This window comes from Lepidothrix coronata, unplaced genomic scaffold, assembly GCF_001604755.1.
Source record: "Lepidothrix coronata isolate B3197 unplaced genomic scaffold, Lepidothrix_coronata-1.0 Scaffold110, whole genome shotgun sequence".
NCBI lineage: Eukaryota > Metazoa > Chordata > Aves > Passeriformes > Pipridae > Lepidothrix > Lepidothrix coronata.
In genome coordinates, this window is record NW_016690290.1 from 428,285 (window position 1) to 450,370 (window position 22,086).

A 22,086-nucleotide genomic window follows, 5' to 3' on the forward strand; every position below is an offset into this window, starting at 1 on the left:
TTAGCAGAATTTTTCTTGTAAGCTAAGAAGCCATTGGCTCTAATCTTACATCATCAGCTTTGGATTTCTCTTGGTCTTTTGACAGCTGAATTGCATAAGACCAAATTTTGCAGCTGGAACTCAAACTTCTGTTGCCAAATGGAATGACTGCTTGACATTATTTTTGAATGCCTGCTGGTACTATATTAACAAGCATTCTGCTATTGCATTTGTGACCCAGCTTGGAGGAAAAATCTGTTTTTTGATAAACTTTCATTTGGTCATATTAGCTAATGAACTGAGCAGGCCTCAAATGTAATAACTTTGTAAAACAATATGTATAAATTTACTTTCTGTAGAGAGTAATGCCACTTTTGCAGTTGTGTTAATGGAAGAAGCCAGGCAGCAGTGGGACATGACAGCTAGGTGAGTCATGTGTCCCTGAAATTAAACTGAAATTTTTAGCCCTAACTAGTGGTTAGAGCAAAGCTCTGATTGTGAATCACAGGAAACCAGCTCACAGAGGATACTTTAATTCTGCATTGTCAGGCAGAGCACCTGGAACATTTGAGTGGTCACTCTGTGTACTGCATCTCTCTACCTTGCACTGCACAGGAAATGAGCTGGGTGTGCTGATGTGAAGACATGCCTCTGAATTAAACCCCTTCAGATTGTCTGAAGGCGGAAATTACCCCCCTGATTGAAGGTGTGCCTTGTAAATATTGCCTCTAACTGCATTGGGAAAATAGAAAGCTTATTACAACATCTAGTTAATAAACAGCTGCCTTCTCTTTACGTGTGTTAGCCCTCATCCACTCCCATCTTCTTCAGGAATGTTCTCAGGAGATTGGCACTCGACTTTGCTGTGGTGGATTTGTTTGTCAAATGAAGAGCAGACCCTGGAGTTTGCAGTTGATCACAGCATGTGCTTGTGTGCTGATCTTTATATGCTGAGCTGTTTTCCAGCCTAAAGCCTGAAAGATGTGCTTGAAATGGAGATTGTACAGGACCAAATAAGCCTTGGTTTGCAGAGTGAAGGAGAAAATCACAGTCAAAGAATGAGCTAAAAAGGAGTAGGCACAGCTGAGCATAGTCCAGTGCTGGCAGTAGGGATTATAGTAAAAATGTTAGCAGCTATATAAAACTGGCAATGGATGGCTCCCATAGGAATCTCTTTGAATATTGAAAGCCAGTGCAGCAGAGTTGAGTGATTAGGGCTTTCCAAGATGATAGTAAAGTCTGTTATCCCCGTGCAATTCTAAAATCTAAGAATAACATTTACCTCACTTAATTACTGCCCAAGCAAAAAAGCTAGAGTTGAACTATATGCCTGAGAAAAAATTATTAATTTAGGCCTCTATAACGTGCTGGTAACTTTTGATGCCAGGGGAAAGTAGTTTTGAATTTTCCTATGCTGCTGCTTGCCAGGGCTCAGTGCTGCCTGTCTCCTTGCTTTTGCTGGTAGGAAAGCTGGTTGCTTCAGTACCCTTGGCAGATCTTGCTAGCTATTGACAAAAATGAAAAATCCCTAAACTCAGTGTTTTATGTTCATGCTGGTACTGGTAATGAGGTACTTGATGAAGCACCAAATTCTTCAAATTATTTATTGTTTCTTTTTGAGAGGTGTTGTCTTAATGCCAGGACTTAAAATTTCAGTTTGTTAATGTTGGTTGTCAAAGTGCTTGGAAGTTTAATATAATTGTCACTCTTTTGTGATGTTTTACCATAATGCTGTTGAACATGTTTAGCTGTGAAGAGTGTAGTCACAGTATTCAAGAACTAAAGTAATGATAATGCAGCTCATCTTGAAAAAACTGATTTACAACAGTATCCACATAATCCATCAACACGTTGGGTAGGGTTGGTCCTAACATATAGGTCACTTCAGTAATTTACTGAACTGGGGCTTTAGATGTTAACCTATCAAAATATACAGCAATATCTAAATCAAGTATGAATTGTTGTAGTGGAGAAAGAGAGAAGGAACTATATAAATAATGAAAAAATAGTGGTGGTAAAAATAATATTAACTTTGGATGGGAGAGCTGATGAGATAAAGGATGCAGAACACAAGGTGATCGAGGGAAGGAGAGGAGCAGTGCAAGTGCAATCACGTACAGCTCATAAAAAGACTAACAAATACATAAGAGATGTTATTAGACATTCTCTTTTGTTTGTGGATTCTCTAAAACACTTCAGAGTGAATGCACAGAGAGTGGAAGTCTATGCTAGTGACCTTTGGAAAAAAACACCAACACTGGAGCTGAAAACTCTAGGAGGGTTTTGTTTCCCTGCCTGTTCAGTGCAAACTCCGGAGGAGAGCTTGGCCTGGGTGGATTTTCTCCTTTATGGTACAGGTTTTTTTCTGATACTCTTGTGGTTTTATTTTCCTTGAAGCTTATGCTCTGCAAGTGTTTGCAGGCACAAATGGCCATCCAGGCATGTGGTTCAGGAATAACAAATAATAACAGCATTTCACCTCTTTTGTCTGTACTGTGATGGCAACATGTGTTCCATTAGCACTCTGATTGCAATGCTCTTGTCAAGATTCTGGTTTTTGCTGCTGGACTCTGAAAACCTTTGATCACTTGATCTTGGTAATGTGCTGGGCTTTTTCCCAAAGTCTTTCATAGTTGCTATCAGCAGGTGAAATTTTTAACAGTTTGATTCTATTTGTAAATAGAGGTAGATGAATAAATAAATTTGTAATTATTTTTATTGAACCAGAGAATCAGGAAGCTATATGTAAAAAGAAATTTCCTCTTTCTGCAATATTTGTTCGTAAAAGTAGATGAATAACACAAGGATCTCAATAGGATACTGTGTGCTTTTCCTTGCAGTCAGTAAAAAAAAGTGTATTTTTTGACTTTCAGAAAACTTTCTTTAGTGTTTGTCCTGCACCTACCCAATTTTTTAACTCTTTATTTTATGTAGTGTATTTTATCAGCATTGCTTCTCCATTCTCTTCTTTATATGACTGTAGATGGGCATTATTATTATTTGGGTGGTGTTTCTACTCTGTCATTGTCGCTTGCCTCAGCTAGCGTTTAAGGATTAAGGAAGGAAAACAGCCCACTGTTTTGAGGACAGAGTGCAGGACCCCGGTCTGTGTTCTCCTGTCTACTGCCAGGACTGTTCCTGGAGTTACCTCATCCCAGAGGATGGTTGGGAACACCCCCAGGGGGAGTGCTCTTGGTCAGCCTTGTACTGAGCTGTGCTCGGCTGTGTGAAAACAGCTCTGCTCAGCTCTGCCACAGGGGAACCAACCTGTGCAGGCCAACGGGGCCACAGCATTTTCTGCAAGCTTAAAAGGATTATATTACTGTCAGTTGATTTTTGATACCTAGAGAAGAATATAATATTGCTTGCCTCTTTATTGTTGTTTCTTATTGTTTCATGTTGCTTTGTTATTTGCATGCAAAGGGTTATCTCTTGCTGGGTTCCCATCCTGTGTCTGCAGCAGACAAAGAGTAGCTTTCAATAATCCTGTTGACAACATTTAGTAGATTGTGCTGAGTGCTAACAGTGCTTTAAATTCTATCTCCAGTATCTCAGGGTGTGATACCAGATATGAGCTGAGGAGTTTCAGCAGACTTGGATTGAACAAACCTTCTCTGGTTAAAAATAAAAGCCCCAGAAGAGACTGAGAAGCACCTTTGAGCAGACAGAACTCTGTCCTTAGAAGATAATGAGGCTAAGATAAGTTTTCCCTCAGTAGGAGATAGGAAGAATTTGGGAGAATTAATTTCTTTTAATGCTTTCTTCAGTTTACTGTATTCCCATGTGCAATTAGACAGTATTAATTTTGAAAGAGTCCTTCTGGCTCTCTGCATTTGCACCATGCTCTCAGCTCTCTGGTAGCTGAGCTGCCTTTGCTGGCCTGTGCTGAGAGCTGGGGAATGGAGCCTTCCTGGGCATTGGGAACCCAGGAACAGCTCTGCCTTAAGGCTCTGATCTGTCTGGGCATGCATTTCTAAGCAGGCCTCAAAGATTTCAGACTGCAAAGGTGAGGATCACCCTGCAAGAGACCTAAAGCCCAGCTGAAGAAACATGGCCAATAATTGTGGCTCTTGTGGAGCAGCAGGAGGGGCTGCCTGTGGGAGGCTGGGCTGTCCCTCAGTCCTTGGGTCACTGCAAGTGATGCTATGTCGTGGGTTTCTAATGGCAGTTCACTGGAGGATTCCAGTGTGGGTCTTTAGAGTGAAAAATATAGTAATATGCTGAATGCTTCCAAATGGATATTTGGGGGGTGCATATTTATTTGTATTGCCAGAATTTTTTTTGGGGGGGGGTGGTGGGGAGGGCAAATTAATGCAAAATTAAGTAGATAGCAGTGTACATCTTTAATGTTAAATAGTCATGGCTACTATGAGCTGCTGCTGTTGGTATGAGCCTTCTCTATGATCCAAGTGTAGCATCTGTCTTTCCTGTATTCTGCATTTGCACTGACATAATGATTCTGATCTTAGAATCAATAAGCTGAGAGAATTAGTCATTATATATGACTATTATGTCTTTTCTCAGGGAATTTAATCAGTAACACCATACACAATTAATTTGAACAAATCTAAGCAGGTTACAATGGGATCAGGAGCAAGAATATATTCTTAAGTCAGACAACACCTCTATTAAGTGTTCAGATTAAAATTATAATTTAAATTAAAATTCAAGTGAGGCCCATTTCCCTTTAACCAATTTCTTGGAAATAATCACTGCTGAAGTACATGTTGAGCCCTTTCATTAACCTTTACAAGAAAGCTCTAAGTGTTGCTCCTTGGCTGAGATGTTAATATGCTAGTCATGCTGCTGACCTGTTCACAAAAGCTGAATTACCAGCTGCATTTGCATTGATCTGCAGCTGAAGAGAGCTATTTCAGAGCTGAGTGTTGTTCTTCAGCTACAACTGTATATAGTTATTTGAGTGATAATACAACAAACATTAATTATGTTGATGAAAATGCATCAGTTTTTCCTATGTTGAGTATGAAATAAATGATTTTGTATATATGATGGGAAATCTTGTACAATGAATAATAATTTTTCCATCAAAGACACCAAAATAGGCTGTTACTGCTCTCCTAAAAGCTGTGGGAAGGGGTGAGATAGAAGGCAAGAAACGGAGTCATCTCAAAGGGGAAAGTTGCTCGACTAGCATTACCCAGCTGGTCATTGCCTCAAAGAATCACACTGCCTGTTTTCAGAGAGCAGCTTGTCTTCTGTGCAGTGACTGCAGGTTCACCACCCCTTGGGCTTCTTCCTCCCTGCCAAGCTGTGCCTGAATCCGGGCTCTGTCCCAGCGCAGGACTCTGGCAGGTGGGTCAGCTTGGCCTGGGAGGTTGGGCAGGGACTGAGGAGGTGCACACAGGGCCCAGAAGCTGCCCCAGGGGCAGGGGATGGGTACAGGAGCAGTCATTCCCTCTGCTGGGTGTCTCTGCCCCAGCTCTGCTGCTGCCAAAGTTGGGGTCACCGTGGGGCAGCTGCTCGTGCTGTGCCCTGCAAGGAGGAAAGGGCAGGGAGGGTCTGACTGGGCCCTAGGGGGACACAGAGGTGTCACAAATGGTAAAGCATATCTCAAAGTTTGGGAATCACTGCTTTGTCCTGTATTGGTTGCCATAACCTGCTCTTTCCTCTAGCCATCAGGTTTATCCTCCTGATACAATAGAAGAAAGGAATGCAGGTTATGTAGAATGACAGGGTTAGGCTGTTGTGGAGAGGTCACCCTCTGTCCTGGCTGACAGTCGAGTTAGTGGTAATGATGGAATTAACTGTCTCTTTGAGATGAAAGCCAGGGACAAGAGATACAACTCTGGGTCAGTCCTGTTATATTTCTCCTCAATTTAGCATGTCTTGAAGGTAGGGTTCTAAACCTAAAAGCAGGTAAAAGTGCTACATTGAGAGCAGATTTATGCTGTATAAATACAAATAAGTAGAAACGAGCTGTATTAGCAGTACTTACATGTCTGCATGCATTAAAAGAGAACTGTGAAACAGAAAATGTTAGGCAGAGTTAAAAATAAGGCACGTTGGAAGATTTGGGTTTTCTGCTGTGTGAATGGCAAAGTCTTTTGGTGATGAGCTTTTTCGTGTAGTTACACTGAACCTGTTCCTGTTGGGGGAATTTCCATGAAGTAATAATAATGATAATTCAGTTATACTCCCTCAAATAGGAAGAAATAAAAGTAATTCAAAGGGTTTTTCTAAGGGGAAAAAGATGTGGTCACAGCTCACAGGGAAAAAGAAATGAGGACAAATATGTCCTGTACCTAGTAAATCACTAAAACCTAGGCCCAACAGGTTTGTATCATAAAGCAAAACAGAAAGTTAAGTCACACATCCTACATTACTATTAATTCAAGTATTTGATGGGAAAGTTACCTAGATACCCACTTATAAATAAGATTGTTTTCTCACTGCCTTACAGCATAAGGTCTCTCTTGGCCTCACCATGTGAAACTGAATTACAGTAGTTAAACCTCCTCAGCTTTCAGCCTCCTTGTCTGAGGCACAATATCAAATAATCCTCCACTGCTCCTCAGTGTCCCTGTGGAGAAGCAGCTCATGGCTACTCTGCTTCCTGGCAGCTCTCAAGTGTGTTGCTTCAGGCAGAGACCATTTCTTTTAGGGAGCTGCAGAGTTCAGGCTGAGGGGATTCAGAATACAAATCTGTTCTGTTTCTAAGAACTGTGTGTGTGCTGATGACAGGGGTGGTTTGATATGTGAGGGTTTGGCTGCTCGGTGACTGTCTGGCAAACGTGCTGCAGTCTGGGAGGTCGCTCGTAAGGGGATATGATTTTTACATAGCATAAAAATTACTCTATAGTGATAGTTCTGTTGTGATTCTTCTGCTGATGGTATTTGAGCATGAAGCATTGTATATTTTGTAAAAGCAAGCAAAACTGTAGTTAGAGGAGAACTAACTGAAGCGCTTTTCTCTTTACATTGCGACTTAGGGAGACAACTGAGTTTAAAAGAAATGTTAGTCTGCTGAAGTACCAAACCACCACAATGTCAGAACAGTTGGTAACCAACATATGCATGGTTAGTTGATTATTCTGATTATCCCAGAGATATAATCCCAGAGATTATTCCCTTGAAAAAACACAGTTTTTCTGGTGAGTACTTAAAGCATTTGGACACTGAAAAATCTTAATGCTTACATGGCAAGCTGACACAACGTCATCAGTGGCATTCTAAGCTTTTGCATCTAAGATATGCCATCACTCTGCCCTCAAAATAAAGTCAGAGGTTTATATGTTTGTAGGAGTCACAAGTGGTTCTTTGAACTAAATGTATATGTGCAGAAGTCAGTTGTCTCATTTCTAGCCAGGAGCACGTCCAGAATGGTGAACACAAGGTCCAGTCTTTGGATCAGTACAGTTTAAAACCTAACACTGAGATTGTCAGTGCCAGCAAGGGTCCCTGTGGATGATTGCTGCAGTGGTGGGCTTTAAGAAAGGGTCATTCCACACAGTGGAATGTAATCACTAAATTAATTTATACAGCCTTCCATACACTCTGTTTAAGGCAACCTTTTATTTCTGTTTATGGTACTGTGTACTGAAGCCTAGGATTTTATAGGTGAATTCTTCATTCAGATTCCTGTGAGTCATCCCTATACATTTAGACTTCAAGAAGCCAGTGGAGTAAGGACCGAGTCATTCAGCTCAGTGCTCCCATGTGTTTGGGCTTGCAGGTGATATGTACGAGCTGTCTTCAATTCAATTCTATTTGGTTTCTCTGCATGTAACTCTGTTAGCCTTTGTCATGCTGTTTTTAACAAGCCTTTTTTTGGAAAGGCAATCAAATCAAGGAAGAAAAGGTCAGTAATAGGAGATCTCCCATGGAGGAGTCTGTGGGAGCTGACACCCATGTCCAGGTCCCTTGTGCCCTGGTGACAGAAGCTGGCATTCAACTGCTCTGGTGTCAACTTAATTTGCAGGTGAGAAAGGGCAAAGTGAGAATTTTCTATTGAGTGTTCCTCGAGTCCCTTACTGACATGGCAGGCTTGAAAAGCCACAGCTACAGCTGAACAAGGTTTCCACCTGCCTGAAGTACTTGTTGCAGATCTGTTGTGTAGATCTGTGGGTATGAGCCATTGCAAGTGGACGCAGTGAAGGACTTTCAAAATAGGGTCCTAATTTAAATACTTGAGTTTGCAGCGTGTGCCTGTTCTATAAATGTAATGTATACGTGTGTTCTGTAGCTCCAGCAAGCAGCTGTGATGTGCCTGGGGAATGCAAATAGCTTAGAGAGGCCTTGGGCAGCCCATACACATTGGCCTGTAGAGATCCATGTTAATTACAAAAGCAGTTGTTTCCTCAAAAATTGTTTGTCAGAGTTCTTGCAATTGAAAAGAGGGCTGAATGTGATAAAACAAGGCAGCTATTTGGTTTCCGAGAAATACTCACAAACATGGAATTAGTGCTTTTATTTGTTGCTGTTCTGCTTTGTTTGTTTTCAGATAATGTTGGAGCACAGAAAATCCTAGGTTGTAGAAAATGAAAAATCAGTAAACCTGCATTTCAGTAACAGTTGACTTCAAAGAACATCTTTGATTCTGGAGGAGTGGTTTTGGAACTGAAGTGAATTTGCTTTGAATTTACTTAGGTTGTATTCATGCCTTCCTTTCTTCTGCCAGCTGCTTGTAACTTCACTGATCTGTAAATGTATCAGCAGTGTATCTGGAAACATGGTATAACAAGGACAGAATTAATGTGCCAAGCAGCATGGGAAGGCACTTTGGCAAGTTAGTGGTTTACCAACAGCAGTTTTACAAGATTAGGTTGGAGCTCTCCAACTGACCTACGTGAGTTGTTTACTGAGTCTCACTGCTGAAAATCAAGTTGTGTTATCAGCTGGGTGAGCAGCGAAGTCTTACCACTTCCAGTGCCTACCAGCTGGGCTTCTTTGCCTTGGTGAGCCAGTCAGAATTATCAATTAGTTTCAGGATAATAAATTCAGCAAGTAATTTTGATCTCAGCTACAAAATTACTTCTTTAAATGCACAAGACACTCTGAGATACAAAGGAAAAATTGTTCATGCATGTTAAACCAGAACACAAACTTTTAAAATTTAGTAGAAGAGTTTTCTCGCCTTTGGAAGGATGAAGGGGCTGGATCTTGCATATCCTGGCCTTATGGCTTTTGCTCAGTAGTATTTTCCATCCCAACAGATCAATAATCCTTTTAACCAGAATGAATAGTGTAACCAGCTGGTGGTACCTGCTCTCAGTGTCCTGTGTGAGTTCAGTGATCTCCTCCCAGGCCCTGCCCAGCTTGACAACACTTGCTACAAAATGTACCAGCAATATTTAGGGACTTTGTGGCTGTTCTGGCTGTGGGGCTCTGGAGGGAATGAACGTGGCTTGGAAATGAAAGCTGCTGTTCCCCAGGAGAAGGTCACTCATTTCACAGGAGCTGGGGGGCTGTGCTGGTCCCGGGGTGTCTCTGTCACAGCTGAGGGAGTTACTGCTCCTCATCCTATTGCAGGTTGTCCTTTTGGTGTGAAAAGTTTGATGTTTAATTGCATAGACATAAGTGGGTTTTCCTTACCTGCAGCCAAGACACAGTGGAATTTGAAGTTGTTTTTGGGTCCTGTACAATACAGCTTTATGTCACTGCATGAGGCTTCTGGGCCCTTCCTTTTGCAGATAACACCTGTCAGATTCATAGAGCAAAGCAAGAACAAAAATTAGTGTTCTCTTTTGTGAATTCCTTTCACTAGAGGAAATCCAAAGACTTTATTTTTTCAGTTTTGCTGGTGCATTTACTGCAGATAACAAAAATTATCTGAGATAAAAATCTACTGTACTTTGACTCCCGTTGATAGTGAAGCTCATTACACCCCCATTGTAATTATTACCCTCTTTATGTATACCTCGTTAAACACTTCAAAACTGGCATCCAGGGGATGCTGTTTTAAGAAACTATTTAAGTGATCAGGATGAATTATGTAAGATAGTAACAGTATGTTCCTTCTGCATCACTTCAGGTCTTACAAAATTTGGGGTGCATAATAATCAGAATTATACAAATAATATTATTCCATCTAACAATTCTCTGATACTTTCCCAGTATGCATTTGCTTCACTAAAGCAAATTTACCTCTGGGAGCAGTCCTACTAAAGACAATATAGGAGTACAAGCCCTGGCCAAAAACAAATGGCATCTCTACCTGCAATACTCAAATAAAAGTATGTCCTGAAAAGTGTAGCATAGGCAGGGGGCAGCCAGCAGAGGTAGAAATGCAACTAATAGCTATTAAAGATAATTAAAAACAAAAAGGCATTTGTGTTTCATCACTGGAGTTGTACCATTCATGACACAGACTCTCAGTTGTTGGTATGTGACATCTTCAGCTGTGGAGGGAGAATCAGATAACCCCCCAAAAATAACAGTATCAGAAACATTACCTTTCACAACTTGCACCTTTTCCTTTGGGAACTGTTCTGTTACATGCAGGAGAGAATGCAAACTTGCACTGAAATATGATTTTCATTTCAGTGCTGAAGAGCTTCACTTCCAAGATCATTACATTCAATATATGAAAGCCTGCATTTCTAGTAAAGACAACTGAATTTTTAGAAATATATTTCTGCTCTACAAAATGACTCTTAAAAACTGAATTCTGAAGTGAATCACAGGGCAAAATGAGTTTATTTAATAGCAGGACAAGCCTCTGTTGGTTTGGAAGATATAGCAAAAGGCTCTCCAGTTTAGGCATTGCATTAACAGTCCTCCTGTGAATGCTGCACTGCTTAGCACTTCTATAAACCTAATAATTTGCACAGACATTTGACATGTCTGAGAATGCTCTTTGAAAATAATGGGCTGCACAGTGAGTCTGGAGAATAGAACAAGCTTGACAAATACCTCAGTGAAGGTCTTGTGAAACCACCCCCCTGTGTAACTTGGCGTGGTAGAACTGGGTGTGTGTGCAGTGGTTACTAAACCCAACCTTTTTGAAGCTAAAATTAGTTGCTTGCACTGTGAATATGGAACCAGAGCTGGCAAAGAAAAAAAAAGAAAGAGAAGCCACTTTGTGGTTTTTCTGACTATGTTTGGACCAAACTTCAGTGCACTCCATACTTTTCCCCCTGGAATAGCAGCATCTATCCACAGTACCTTGTCTTCTGGGTGAACAGTTGTAACAGTAAAGCTTGTCTGAGTGAATAAAAGCAGCAGGGAGGAACAGGGATGTGTGCTTTGCATCTTAAATCTAATACTGAGATCAAGTTGTTTATGCTGGGGATAGGCCTAGGTCTGTTTTGAATCAGCACTTCAGATTCTCTACAGCTTTTTTATTTGGCTTGAGATCTTATTTAGACTTATATTCTAGTATATGGAAATATCATGCATGAAATACTGTGCACGAAAATCTAATCTGGAAACCCCACGCATTGGTGCACAGAGCTTCTGGTTATTTATTAAGGAACAGCTGTTTCAATTAAACATTTTACTTTCAATCATAATAAAAAACTAGTAATAGTTTGACTCAGTGGATATTTTCAAAAGCATATTAAATATTTAAAGAATTTTTTTCTGCTGATGGCTAAGGGAAGCATCTAGTGTGCATCATCTGTTGGTGATCACACCAGAACCCCGCAGGACTTCCTTTGACGTGTGTACAAACACTCTGCCCCTCCTGCTCCTTCTGGACAGGACACTCCCTGTTTTCATTGCAGTTACAAGAGTAATCAAAATATGGGGTGTAAAATGAAATATCTGTAGATTGTCCTGATGTTTACAAATGCATTTGATAACAGAAAAACACAGAATTTTTAAGGAAAATAAAAGTCCCTAGAACAGTAAGGAGCTCTGTATGCACATATGCATACCCTAACAAAGTAACTGCTCATTTTCTTTTATTCATTGTTTTTTCTTTTCAGATTCTTGTCAGGTTCTTTTTCTGGTTTGTACTACTCTCTTATTTAGTGGTAGAAGTGGTAGAATGTTCCATATTTAGCACATCTTCCCTTGTTTTGTTTCTAAACAGGGACCACTTTGATTACCAACAACACAATTTTGATATTTCAAGTATATACATAATTTTGTATATACTACAAAAAATGAGATTACCCTTTATTCTTGTTTCTTCCACAGAGGTACAAAAAATTCTGGCTCAGAAATGAGATTCCCCTCTTCCTATCCCACCTCAGATTTTGCATTCACTTTTTTCTACCAAATTGCCCCACAACTCATGCCCAGCAGCCCTGATGTCTGAGGAGGGGAAATCTCTGAACACAGAACCTGAAAGGCTGAAAGCTGCAGGCAGGAGCTGGGATCTGCTCTGCCCACAGCAAACAGAGGCTCTTGGGCAGTGTGGTGCCAAGTGCCCGAGGGCTGGTTCTGCTCAGCAGTGCTGCCAGACTCCATTTACAAATAAGTAAACAGAATATTTTTGCTTGAATTTGTCATCACATTTGAAAAGCTGCAAGTGTGGAGTGCTTGGGGTCATTTTTTTGTTTTGTTTTGTTTTTAAAAAGAGAATTTTAATAGACTTAAACTGTTTGAAAATAGGCTGAGTATTTTTGTTGCATGTCTCAGAGCAATTTGATCTTAAGAAATCTTGATTTTGAATTCCTGCATTGACATAGTCGTAAGTTTTGGGGGAAAGATCCAGTATTTCTGTGTTGAGTTTTGAGTAATGCTGATTTTTATGTGATTGCCCACCATACAATTAGGTCTCTGAATCCTGAGGAAATATGCCTTTGTCAGTAGAGCTGGAAATTGCGAGTTAAGGAGTGCAGTCTCAGGGTTTCCATGAAAACTTATTCAAGTTAAAAATTCTCTTTTTCCAATTTTCCAAAAGTAGAACATGAATAAATGTCCTTTAACTTTCTTTATAGGAGTAGCTGTGTTTTAGTTCAGTTGTGTTGTATTTTAATTTCCTTTATAAAGTATTTTGAGAAATGGAGGTAAGCTTTTTTATAGAGAAATTGATATTTATTGGCAGGGATTTCTGTTGGATTTACTGTCAGTTAGGGTAACTTTTCTTTGCCAGTTTTAAGACCAATTTCAACAGTATAAAAATACCTACTCCAGGGAAAATTGATTACTTTAGACTTCTCTTGAGCTGTCTTGGACTAACCAGAAGCCTGAAGGCTCAAAGTGCTGCTTGAGAAAGTACAGCTTTTCATTCTCCAGGGAACCTGTGCCCCCTGACAAATTCTGGGCTGGAGTCAGGCTCTGGAGGTTTGAGATGGTGAAACATAAGTAGGAAAAATTTTATCTCCACTCCTATATTGGGCACCTAAAGCCAATACTGTTCTGTCTCACTAAGATTTGTTAAACAAACCATCTACAAAGATCAGATTTATGTAGCCATTATTGAGTTACTCCAGCTCCTGTAAAATACGAGGCTAAAGCACACTAAAAGGTGATTTTGTAAATAGAGCCCCTTCTGTGTCTATTGTATAAACAGAGCTCAGTGTCACAGATTCTGGGGTTGTGCACTGCACTTGTCTCACTACCAAGTACACCAAATAAGGGCTCAAAATAGAGTGTTTAGCTTTCCAGGTGCTGACTGAGATCACCAGCTGGGCAGATGAACTTTTGCTTTGTCTAAATCTTGCCTGATAGCAAAGCTTTTCTGAAAACGTAAAGCTGTCTGAAGTATTTGCTGTTATTTTCAGCCTTAGAGAGAGAGGATGCTATTGATTCTATTTCTTACCAGTTCCTAAGGCCATAAAAAGGAATTGACACTTGGAAATATGATTGTCTTCCATATGAGAAGAGACAGTTCTGCTGATTAGGATATCTTGGTATGAATTCCAAGAAATTACTCAAACAATGCAATTAAATTTATATTTTAAAGTAATAACTGATTGTAAGTGGCATTGGTTGCTGTCTTACTTTGTTTGCATTACCAGGATATTTTTAGGGCATTCATGGCATTGGCCCCTCTAAAAAACAACAGAAACCGCCAGTCTGCCTCTATTTCCACTGAAATAAATATAATTGAAGAAAGTTTCTGGTGTCCAGATTTCTAGGTGAGCCTTCATGCCTTAAAATGAAGTAGAAATAAATGCCCTGGTAAAAAGTTCCTGCAGGACATGTATTTGACCAGTCAGCTGATGTTTCCAGGCTGTTATTGGTGCATTCACATTCAATAAGAGAATGCACAAAGTTTTGGAGGTATATTTTAGAATTGGGAGTTGGTTTGGTGACGTTTCCTAGGTTTGGGTCAGGCCCCCAGGGAGTACAGCTGGTGTTCTAATACACCAACTGGCTGTTCATTGCTGGGGTCACAGTTGGGGTGTGTAAAGTAAAGAATAAACCTCTCCCAGGCTTGAAAGATAAGGTGTATCCCTTCTGCATTTAGGATTCTGCACATGAGTTTTAAGCAGATAATATCTGTTGTGTCAGAGTAGAATCAGTGTTGCTTGCAGGAATATAAAAGCTGGTTTTGCAATAATGAATTCAGCTTCAATTTTCCATCCATTTTGAAAGAAAAAAGGGACAAAACTGTCATGTTTTTAATGTTATTCAGTGGGTTATATAATAGTTCAGATAGATTTTTAACATTTGTGTGTTTCCATACATTAACATAATTGAATTTATATTTTTTTATGAAGTTTAAAACTTAATCCAGTTTAATTCAGGTAGCAGAAGGTGTGTGGGTATGGTTTTTGTTCTAGGAATGTGATCTGGGACTACCAAAATGGGATGATTTGCTTTTGGAAATGAGAATCTGTTACCATGCCACACTTAACTGTCAAGTACAAAGCAAGTTTTGCAGTGTGATCATAAGCAAATTTTCAGTGCTGTGAGAGAAAAGATCCCATTTGGGTTGGGGGTACACAGGGTACCATGCCAGCCTAATTTCTCTGCAGCTGCAGCCACTGTTTTTTCAAATGAAAGGCTGAGAGGCTCCCACTGCCAGTATGTGATGGGTGCCTGGGGGTCCCTGTGTCACCCTGGTCCAACTCCAGCAGGGTGGGCTCTGGGACAGAAGGGGCCCAATGGACTCAGAGCCCTGGGTCAGTCCCTGGAGCTGCCAGGGTTGCAGGTGATAACAGCACCACGTCTCCCTCATGTTCACCTGTTACAGAAATGTGAAGAAAGGCATCACTGAGATTCCAAAGACTCCTTTTGAAAATTTAGCCCAGGTGTTTGATACCTCCTTGTGTTGAACAGAGATTGCACCATTGCTAATTCACAAATACTCCAGAGGCTTGAGCAGCTTCATCAGTTTGGGGGGGTATTTGTTTTTTTTTCCTGCAGACATCTACTTATATTTAACGAGACTTGTCAATTCAAACTTCTTAATGTTCTGTTTTTTTCAGGTTAGTTCAATTAAGTTAAACCTCTTGTTTATACTGACTTCCTGCCTGATGGCAGCCTTTGGACATAAAAGAGGCAGGCTGCAGAGCAGCAAGGCAACCTTTGATTGCCTTCTTTAGAAAGAAAGGAGAACGTTTAGGCAGAAACTGGTAAGTTACCTATAAGGTAACTTTCCAAATCAGGCATTTCAGCAGTTTTATTCATTTTTTAAAAAAATAATTGTTCTGCCAGTGATTTAAAAGTATTTTTAAAAATACAGATGAGATATTACTTTGAAGAACTTTGAAGAAATCTTAGTTGTCTGAATTTGAAAGTGTATTTTAATTTCTTAGCAAAAGGAAGTTAAAACTTTTCTGACCATTTCTACACTGTCTGCATAACCTTATTATGGCAACATTTCTTGTTTTGCCTCTCTTTCTCTACCACTTGTTGACTTGTACAGTCCTTTGTTTAGTTTGCAAGTGATGTTGGAGCTGGGAACATGTCTTTTGATCTATGGTGTCTCCAGCATACTTCTGGGCATAATTATAATCATAAAAATCTTTCAAACCTTTCCGCCTGACGTCTTGTTATCACTGAAGTTGAGATGTTTTATACTGCCACCATAAAAAAAATTAAATAAGGTCTATTTTTAGCCTTCAAACACTTAGAAAGTAATAAAAGCAACTAAACAAGACTGCAGTTTACGTCTTTGTAGCATACAAAAATATCTATTTCATTGCAATATCTTAAATTCTCCCTTAATCTCTCAAAGCCCTATGAATAAAGCATTGGATTACCAAGTAATGCCCTTCATCAGAGGAATTAGGCACTTTGGCTTTAGGCTCCATCTGAACCGTTGCATTAGCAGAGATGTCACTGACGTCATGTTTGCCAAGGGCCAGTGGACTCACACGGTGCCTTCCCTCACCCTTTAAGATCTTGTTGAGATAAAATCTGGCTCTCATGACTCTCTTAATTCTGTTTTTTTGCGTGGCTTTGAGACACCAGTATACATGTGACTTTGCAGCAAACAGTGAATCTGTAACAGAGCTTTGGCAAGTTGTGTGATTTCCTTCATCTGTAAGTGTAATAAATCAGGATAATAATTTACTTGGAAGAAGAGTGCTTTTAATTAGGATCTTGATGTGTCCATGTCTTCTGTCTCCAATATGCAAAAATGTAAAGGACATCCAGCTAATGATTCTGTTCTCCTTTTTCTCCAACAATGATATCTTAAAACTTTCCAGAGTTTTTAAACTTCTGTATCATTAGTTGTGGGGATTCTATGAGAATTCATGAAATAAAATGGATGGAATACATCTCTGTACTCAAATCCCTGTTGCCTCTCCACTTCAGCAGGCTGGCAGTGAGGAATACAGCTGGCACCTGGTCAAAAATTGTCCTGATTTCTGAAGATACTCTCCCTTTTTAAGGCAGAGGAAGTGTAGGAGTCTCCAATGTGGCCTTGAACAATCATTCAGTCTTTAATGTTCACAAAGAATTACGTTCTTGTTAAAAGTTGTTAAAACAAACCTCAGTCAACCAAGTTGCTTTCTGACATTTGCTCCCCGAAAGCATTTGTGCTTGCATTCTTTTCTCTTCCTTTGTTACTAACACACATGTTGGATCTGCAGGAAGCAGGAATTGTTCCATACCGTATGTCCCCATCAGCTGGATAATTGCTCTTGTGAGCTATTTTAGTTGGGCGTTTCATGGTTTGCTGGGCAGCTGTTTATCTTGCAGATTATTGACACTGCAGTCCATAACAGAACTGGCAAGAGTTGTGTTGGATTGATTTGGGGTTTTTTTGACTTTGGCACATCACTGAGCAGCGTTGACTGCTCTATCTACAGATTGTCACCTGATGTCGTGTTCCCTTAGGAGTTGTAACACCCTGTCATCATAGACTTAAGAAAACACTTATCTATAGAAGACCAAATTAGGCAAATTTTTATGGATCCATTGTGCTTCTGCATTTTTTGTGGTGTGTTGTTTTAAAATAGTAAAAGTCAAATTAACCTTATGTTCTGCAACACAACTGCAGCTTTCACCAGGCAGGTCAGCAGCCTGGAAGTTGGACTGTAAGGTTTGTGGTTTGTCCTCACTTCACAGATCCCAAACCCGATGTTCTGTTTACCCTTGGCACTGCTGTAAAGAAGAACCTTTCTGGTCTGCTGCTTTTAGAAAGCATTTTAAGTATCCAGTAGAACAGAATAACTTCTTTATGTTTTTTTCTTTTCTAATGGTAATTACATTATTTGGGTAGGTTTTAAGTTATTTTTTCTATCTGATATGTCCATGCCAAAGTCTCTTTTGTGCATTTTTACTGAAGAGTCCTAAAATCATTCAGGAAAACAAATCTGCTAGGCTTCCCTCTATTATCAACATCCCAAAATGCCTTTGGCAATGAGCAAATGCCAAGCATTTGTTATTTGGCACTTGACTTGTCACTCATTTCTTTGAACTCAAACATGTTGCATGAGTTTGTTAAAGTTATGCTTAGCTAACAATTGAAACAAACCAAAAAAAACCCTTCCTCCATCCAACCTTCCCAATTTCCATCTAAATAGTACCATCAGGGCAAAGCTGCCCAGGACAGTCCAGCCCTTGGAGCAGAAGTGACTGGTGCTGGCAGAGGGTGCAGCCACGGCAGGGCTGTCACTGCCCTTGGGAGGCTGTGGGTGTGTGGTGGCACAAAACCAGCTCCTTTTTCTTCTACCCTCCCCCCCCCCTTTTTTTATTTTTAATCAGGTTTTGGTGATCTTTTCCTGATATCAGTATGTGTGTATTTATTACACATCATTGGATCTCTAGACATTCTCCTTGAGGTCTCTGAGATCGTTCCTTGCATGCCCAGGACACAGAAGTTAAAAGCAGTTGTGTTATGGCCCCACCATCCTTTTCAACATGGGCACTTTCTGACTCTTTCTTCACCACAGGATTTGAGTACCAACTATTTTGTTTTGCTTTTGAAGGTGTTTATAGCTTTGTCCCCACACAACCTGATTTTTCTCATTCTATTTTAAAATTTGATTTCTACCTCTAGTCAGTTTTTGTTACAAGGCCCTGTCACTATCTTACCAGATTTTTTTTCCTTTTGTAAGATCAGGCCCCTAGAAATGTGATGTCTTTGGTTAATCTTGACATTTACTAAATACCTCAGGTCAGAATTTCCCAAGTGGTAAGACTGCTTTTGAAAGACCTATTCTCTCTCTTCAGAGGAAAGATGTGAAACTGTGATTTACACTTGATTAGTATTGTTTCCTTCAGAGCTGAAAATTGGAATTTAAAAACAGTAATGTAAATGACAATTAATGTATATTTTGCTTAAATATTCCTTCTACATAATAAGCCTTTAATTGTTGTGAGAAAATCTGAATCTGCTTTAAACTTCCAATAACCATTACATATGTTTTGTCTTTTTTTTTTTATAGGTTTCCCTTTTGCCTCTGGAGTGTTTCATTATGGCAGCCCCCAGTGAACAATGACATCCTTTGACAAATATAGATGCCAAAAAGCCAGACGAAAACAGTGGCCTTGTTTCATTTTCACTCCAACACAGTGAAATGGTGCTCTTAAAGTTTCGTTATTGACTCTCACTGGAAAAAAACCAAAACTCCTGACTGGACCTCTTTTCCCCAGCCCTCTCCCAGTGTTCTTACGGATGCTTGGCACAGTGACATCATGTAGTAGGCCCTGAAGTGTTGTTGTAACTGAGCTGCAATGGTTTTGTACACTTCTCCCTTTCCCAACAGCTTTCTGTCAGTTCTGCATTCTTTCTCCTGGGGCCTGATTTTCCCATGTTACTGGCTGGCAGACAGGCTCGTGGGCTCTTTCGTTCCAACCACCTACGAGAAACGGCAGAGAGCAGATGACCCCTGCTATTTCCATGCCCTCTGCATCATCATCACCACTCCCATCTACCTGGCACTGCTGGCAGCCTCTCTCCCCTTCGCTCTCATCGGCTTCTTGCTCTGGTCCCCGCTGCAGTCGGCCCGGAGGCCGTACATCTACTCCAGGCTCAGAGACAAGCACCGTGCCAATGGAGCCACGCTGCTCACCGAATGGAAGGCTGCAGGGAGCGGGAAGAGCTTCTGCTTTGGCACTGCCAATGTTTGCCTGCTGCCCGATTCGCTGGCAAGGTTCAATAATGTTTTCAATACGCAGGCGAGGGCTAAAGAGATCGGCCGGAGGATCCACAACGGGGCCAGCAGACCCCAGATCAAAATCTACATAGACTCTCCTACCAACACCTCCATCAGTGCCGCCAGCTTCAGCAGCCTGGCCTCCCCCCAGGGGGGAGAGAACACCAACCGTGCTGTTAACGCTGGCATCAAAAGGACAACGTCAATGGAGTACAAAGGAGACAATTCGGGCTCAAACAACAGCGAGGAGAGAGAAGAGAAAGGTGGAAGTGGAGAGCCAACTGAGGGAGAAGAAAACACTTGCATTGTCCGTATCAACGGGGAGGACAATGGCCACATGTCAGACCCAGAACCAGACACCGTCAATGGCCGGGCTCACGCCAGCGGCCCGGCAGAGCCCTTGCTGGAGGGGGACGCAGAGATCTCAAAAACACCCAACCACAAACAGAAGGAAGGAGATTCCGGGAGCTTAGACAGCTACTCTGCCTCACGAGAGTCCCTGGTGAAGGTCCGTGCTGGAGATGGCACCGTGGACCAAAGCACTGTCAACAACAAGCTCCTCTACAAAGCTTCCATCATGAAGAAAACATCGGTGCGGAAAAAGAAACATACGGACGAGACCTTCGACCATGAGATCTCTGCTTTCTTCCCTGCCAACCTGGACTTTCTGTGTTTGCAGGAAGTGTTTGACAAAAGAGCTGCAGAGAAGTTGAAAGAGCAGCTCCACCACTACTTTGAATACATAGTCTATGATGTTGGGGTCTACAGCTGCCACGGCTGCTGCAGCTTTAAGTTTGTGAACAGTGGCCTGCTCTTTGCCAGCCGCTATCCTGTCATGGATGCTGCCTATCACTGTTACCCCAATGGAAGAGGAATGGACTCCCTGGCTTCCAAGGGAGCCTTGTTTCTCAAGGTAAGAGCCTTTTTGAAGCCACAAATATTGACTCTATATACGTGAGAAGTTATAATGTTAAATTACTTTCTCCTTTCTGTTAAGAGTTCAGAGGCAATATTCAGATTTAGATTTCCTGATATAACCTATATATGGGTCCTGTCACCTAGACACTGTATTAAAATGATGGATGTGCATGAAATAGTGAGGGACTTTTGGAGGTAGAACTCAAGTATAATTTTATAAAGTCGAAATTTGAAGTAGTTTTCATGTAATTTTAGTTTATTTCTTTGCAGAAATACCTGTAAAAAAATGCCCGAGTTCTAAGCTTCATAACATTAGCACAGTGCAATGGGTGTTACTGTTGGAAACCAGCTTATGCTTGTTGTGTGCTTGTCTGGCAATCAAAAGACAATTAAAAGTCTAAATGCCAGTATAATAAAACTGAAAGAATTGCAGTAAAATATGTGGCTACTTCTCTCTCTTAGTTGCAAAAGGATTAGTAAGGAAAGATAGGAAGAATAAACAAGAGAAAAGAAGTGCCTGGAACACTGGGGAGCACGGAGCTTTTTTGCTTTATTAACACAGTTTACTTAAATTAACTAATGGCAGAGAGAACAGGAAGCCTGGGGTTATATGTCTGTAAATCATGAAAAGCAGAAATGAAAGTCTGCATGCAGTGATTTGCTTTTCCAAGACTAGTGGCTGTTTGTGCTTAGTTCTTGGGAGAATCTGACTGGTCTCTTTCTAAACTGGAGAGAGGTCTCTTCTAATTTGTGAATACTGGATCTCAGATTTTGGAATAGGTTCCCCTAACTAAACCCTGAACTTTTTTCTAATGCTAGCAAAGTACACCAGGTGCTCAAATTATATGTATTTTCTAGTCCCAAGTCCTCAACATAAGCATTAGTAGCCATTAAGAACATGGATTGTGAATAAGGATCAGTGTGGGGTTTTGTACCCCCTGTTTGTAATTTGTAAACAAAGCAAAAACTTGATATTGTGCCTTGTGTAAAAAAAAAGGCAAATATTAGATTTTGCATTCTGATAATAGTTCACTATTTCATATACATTTGACATAAAAGCCTTTCCATATCTGAATACAGATTTCCAAAAACTGGATCTAAGCTTTCTGTGCTATACTCTTATGTGTTTATAAACAGCAACAACTTATTGTTTTCATCATAAATTGCTGCAAGCAAAAAACAGACATAGATGTTGTGCAGTATAAATACTGCTGGGGTCACAAAGACTGCCCTTCAACATATGCACAGAGTGGGGATTAGGAGATTAAAACCAATCTGTTTTCAGCTGCCCACTGCTGAGTCACTGATTTGCCACCCAGCTAGACAGGCTGCAATGTCTCCATTTCTCTTGCAGAAAATTAAGCCTCTTTTCAAAATTCCACTGGGATGATGAACTTAATTATGGATCCGAGTAGTTAAATAATGTTACAGTTGAGCAGGGAATAGAGACCAATTATTATGAAGATTCAAAGACGACTCCGTTCTTTTAAATATAACAGAATTCTGCCCAGCCAAAAGACCATTTTTTCTCCTCTCTGTGTCATTTAGACATACTGTGCTTCATTCCTAAAATATTTTTCATTCTGAGTTAAGTCTGTCTTGATATGAAATTACTTTCTGTCTTCATTATACATTAAGTGATCATCGGTCATTTCTTTGACAGCAACAGTAAGAAAAAAAGTAGGAACATTCTATTTAATTTTATCTTTGAAATAAAGTAGGTTTGAAGGTTGTTTTTCTTGATGTAGTTCTTAATCAGCAACTGAGTGTGTGTGGA

At 40.5% G+C, this 22,086-nt stretch overlaps 1 protein-coding gene across 11 annotated transcripts in view; it reads left to right on the forward strand.

The window, feature by feature from the left end:
• SMPD3 (sphingomyelin phosphodiesterase 3) overlaps positions 1–22,086 on the forward strand; it is an 85,078-nt gene that overhangs the window by 31,654 nt on the left and 31,338 nt on the right. For 8 of the 11 annotated variants that reach the window (XM_017824458.1, XM_017824457.1, XM_017824459.1 and 5 more), the window contains one exon: positions 18,681–20,304. In XM_017824458.1, the coding sequence (XP_017679947.1) occupies positions 18,970–20,304 (1,335 nt within the window). In that variant the 5' untranslated portion in view covers positions 18,681–18,969. Of the gene's footprint in view, positions 1–338; positions 406–15,266; positions 15,414–18,680; positions 20,305–22,086 lie in introns of those variants that run through there. The other 3 variants (XM_017824463.1, XM_017824461.1, XM_017824462.1) reach the window with 2 other exon arrangements.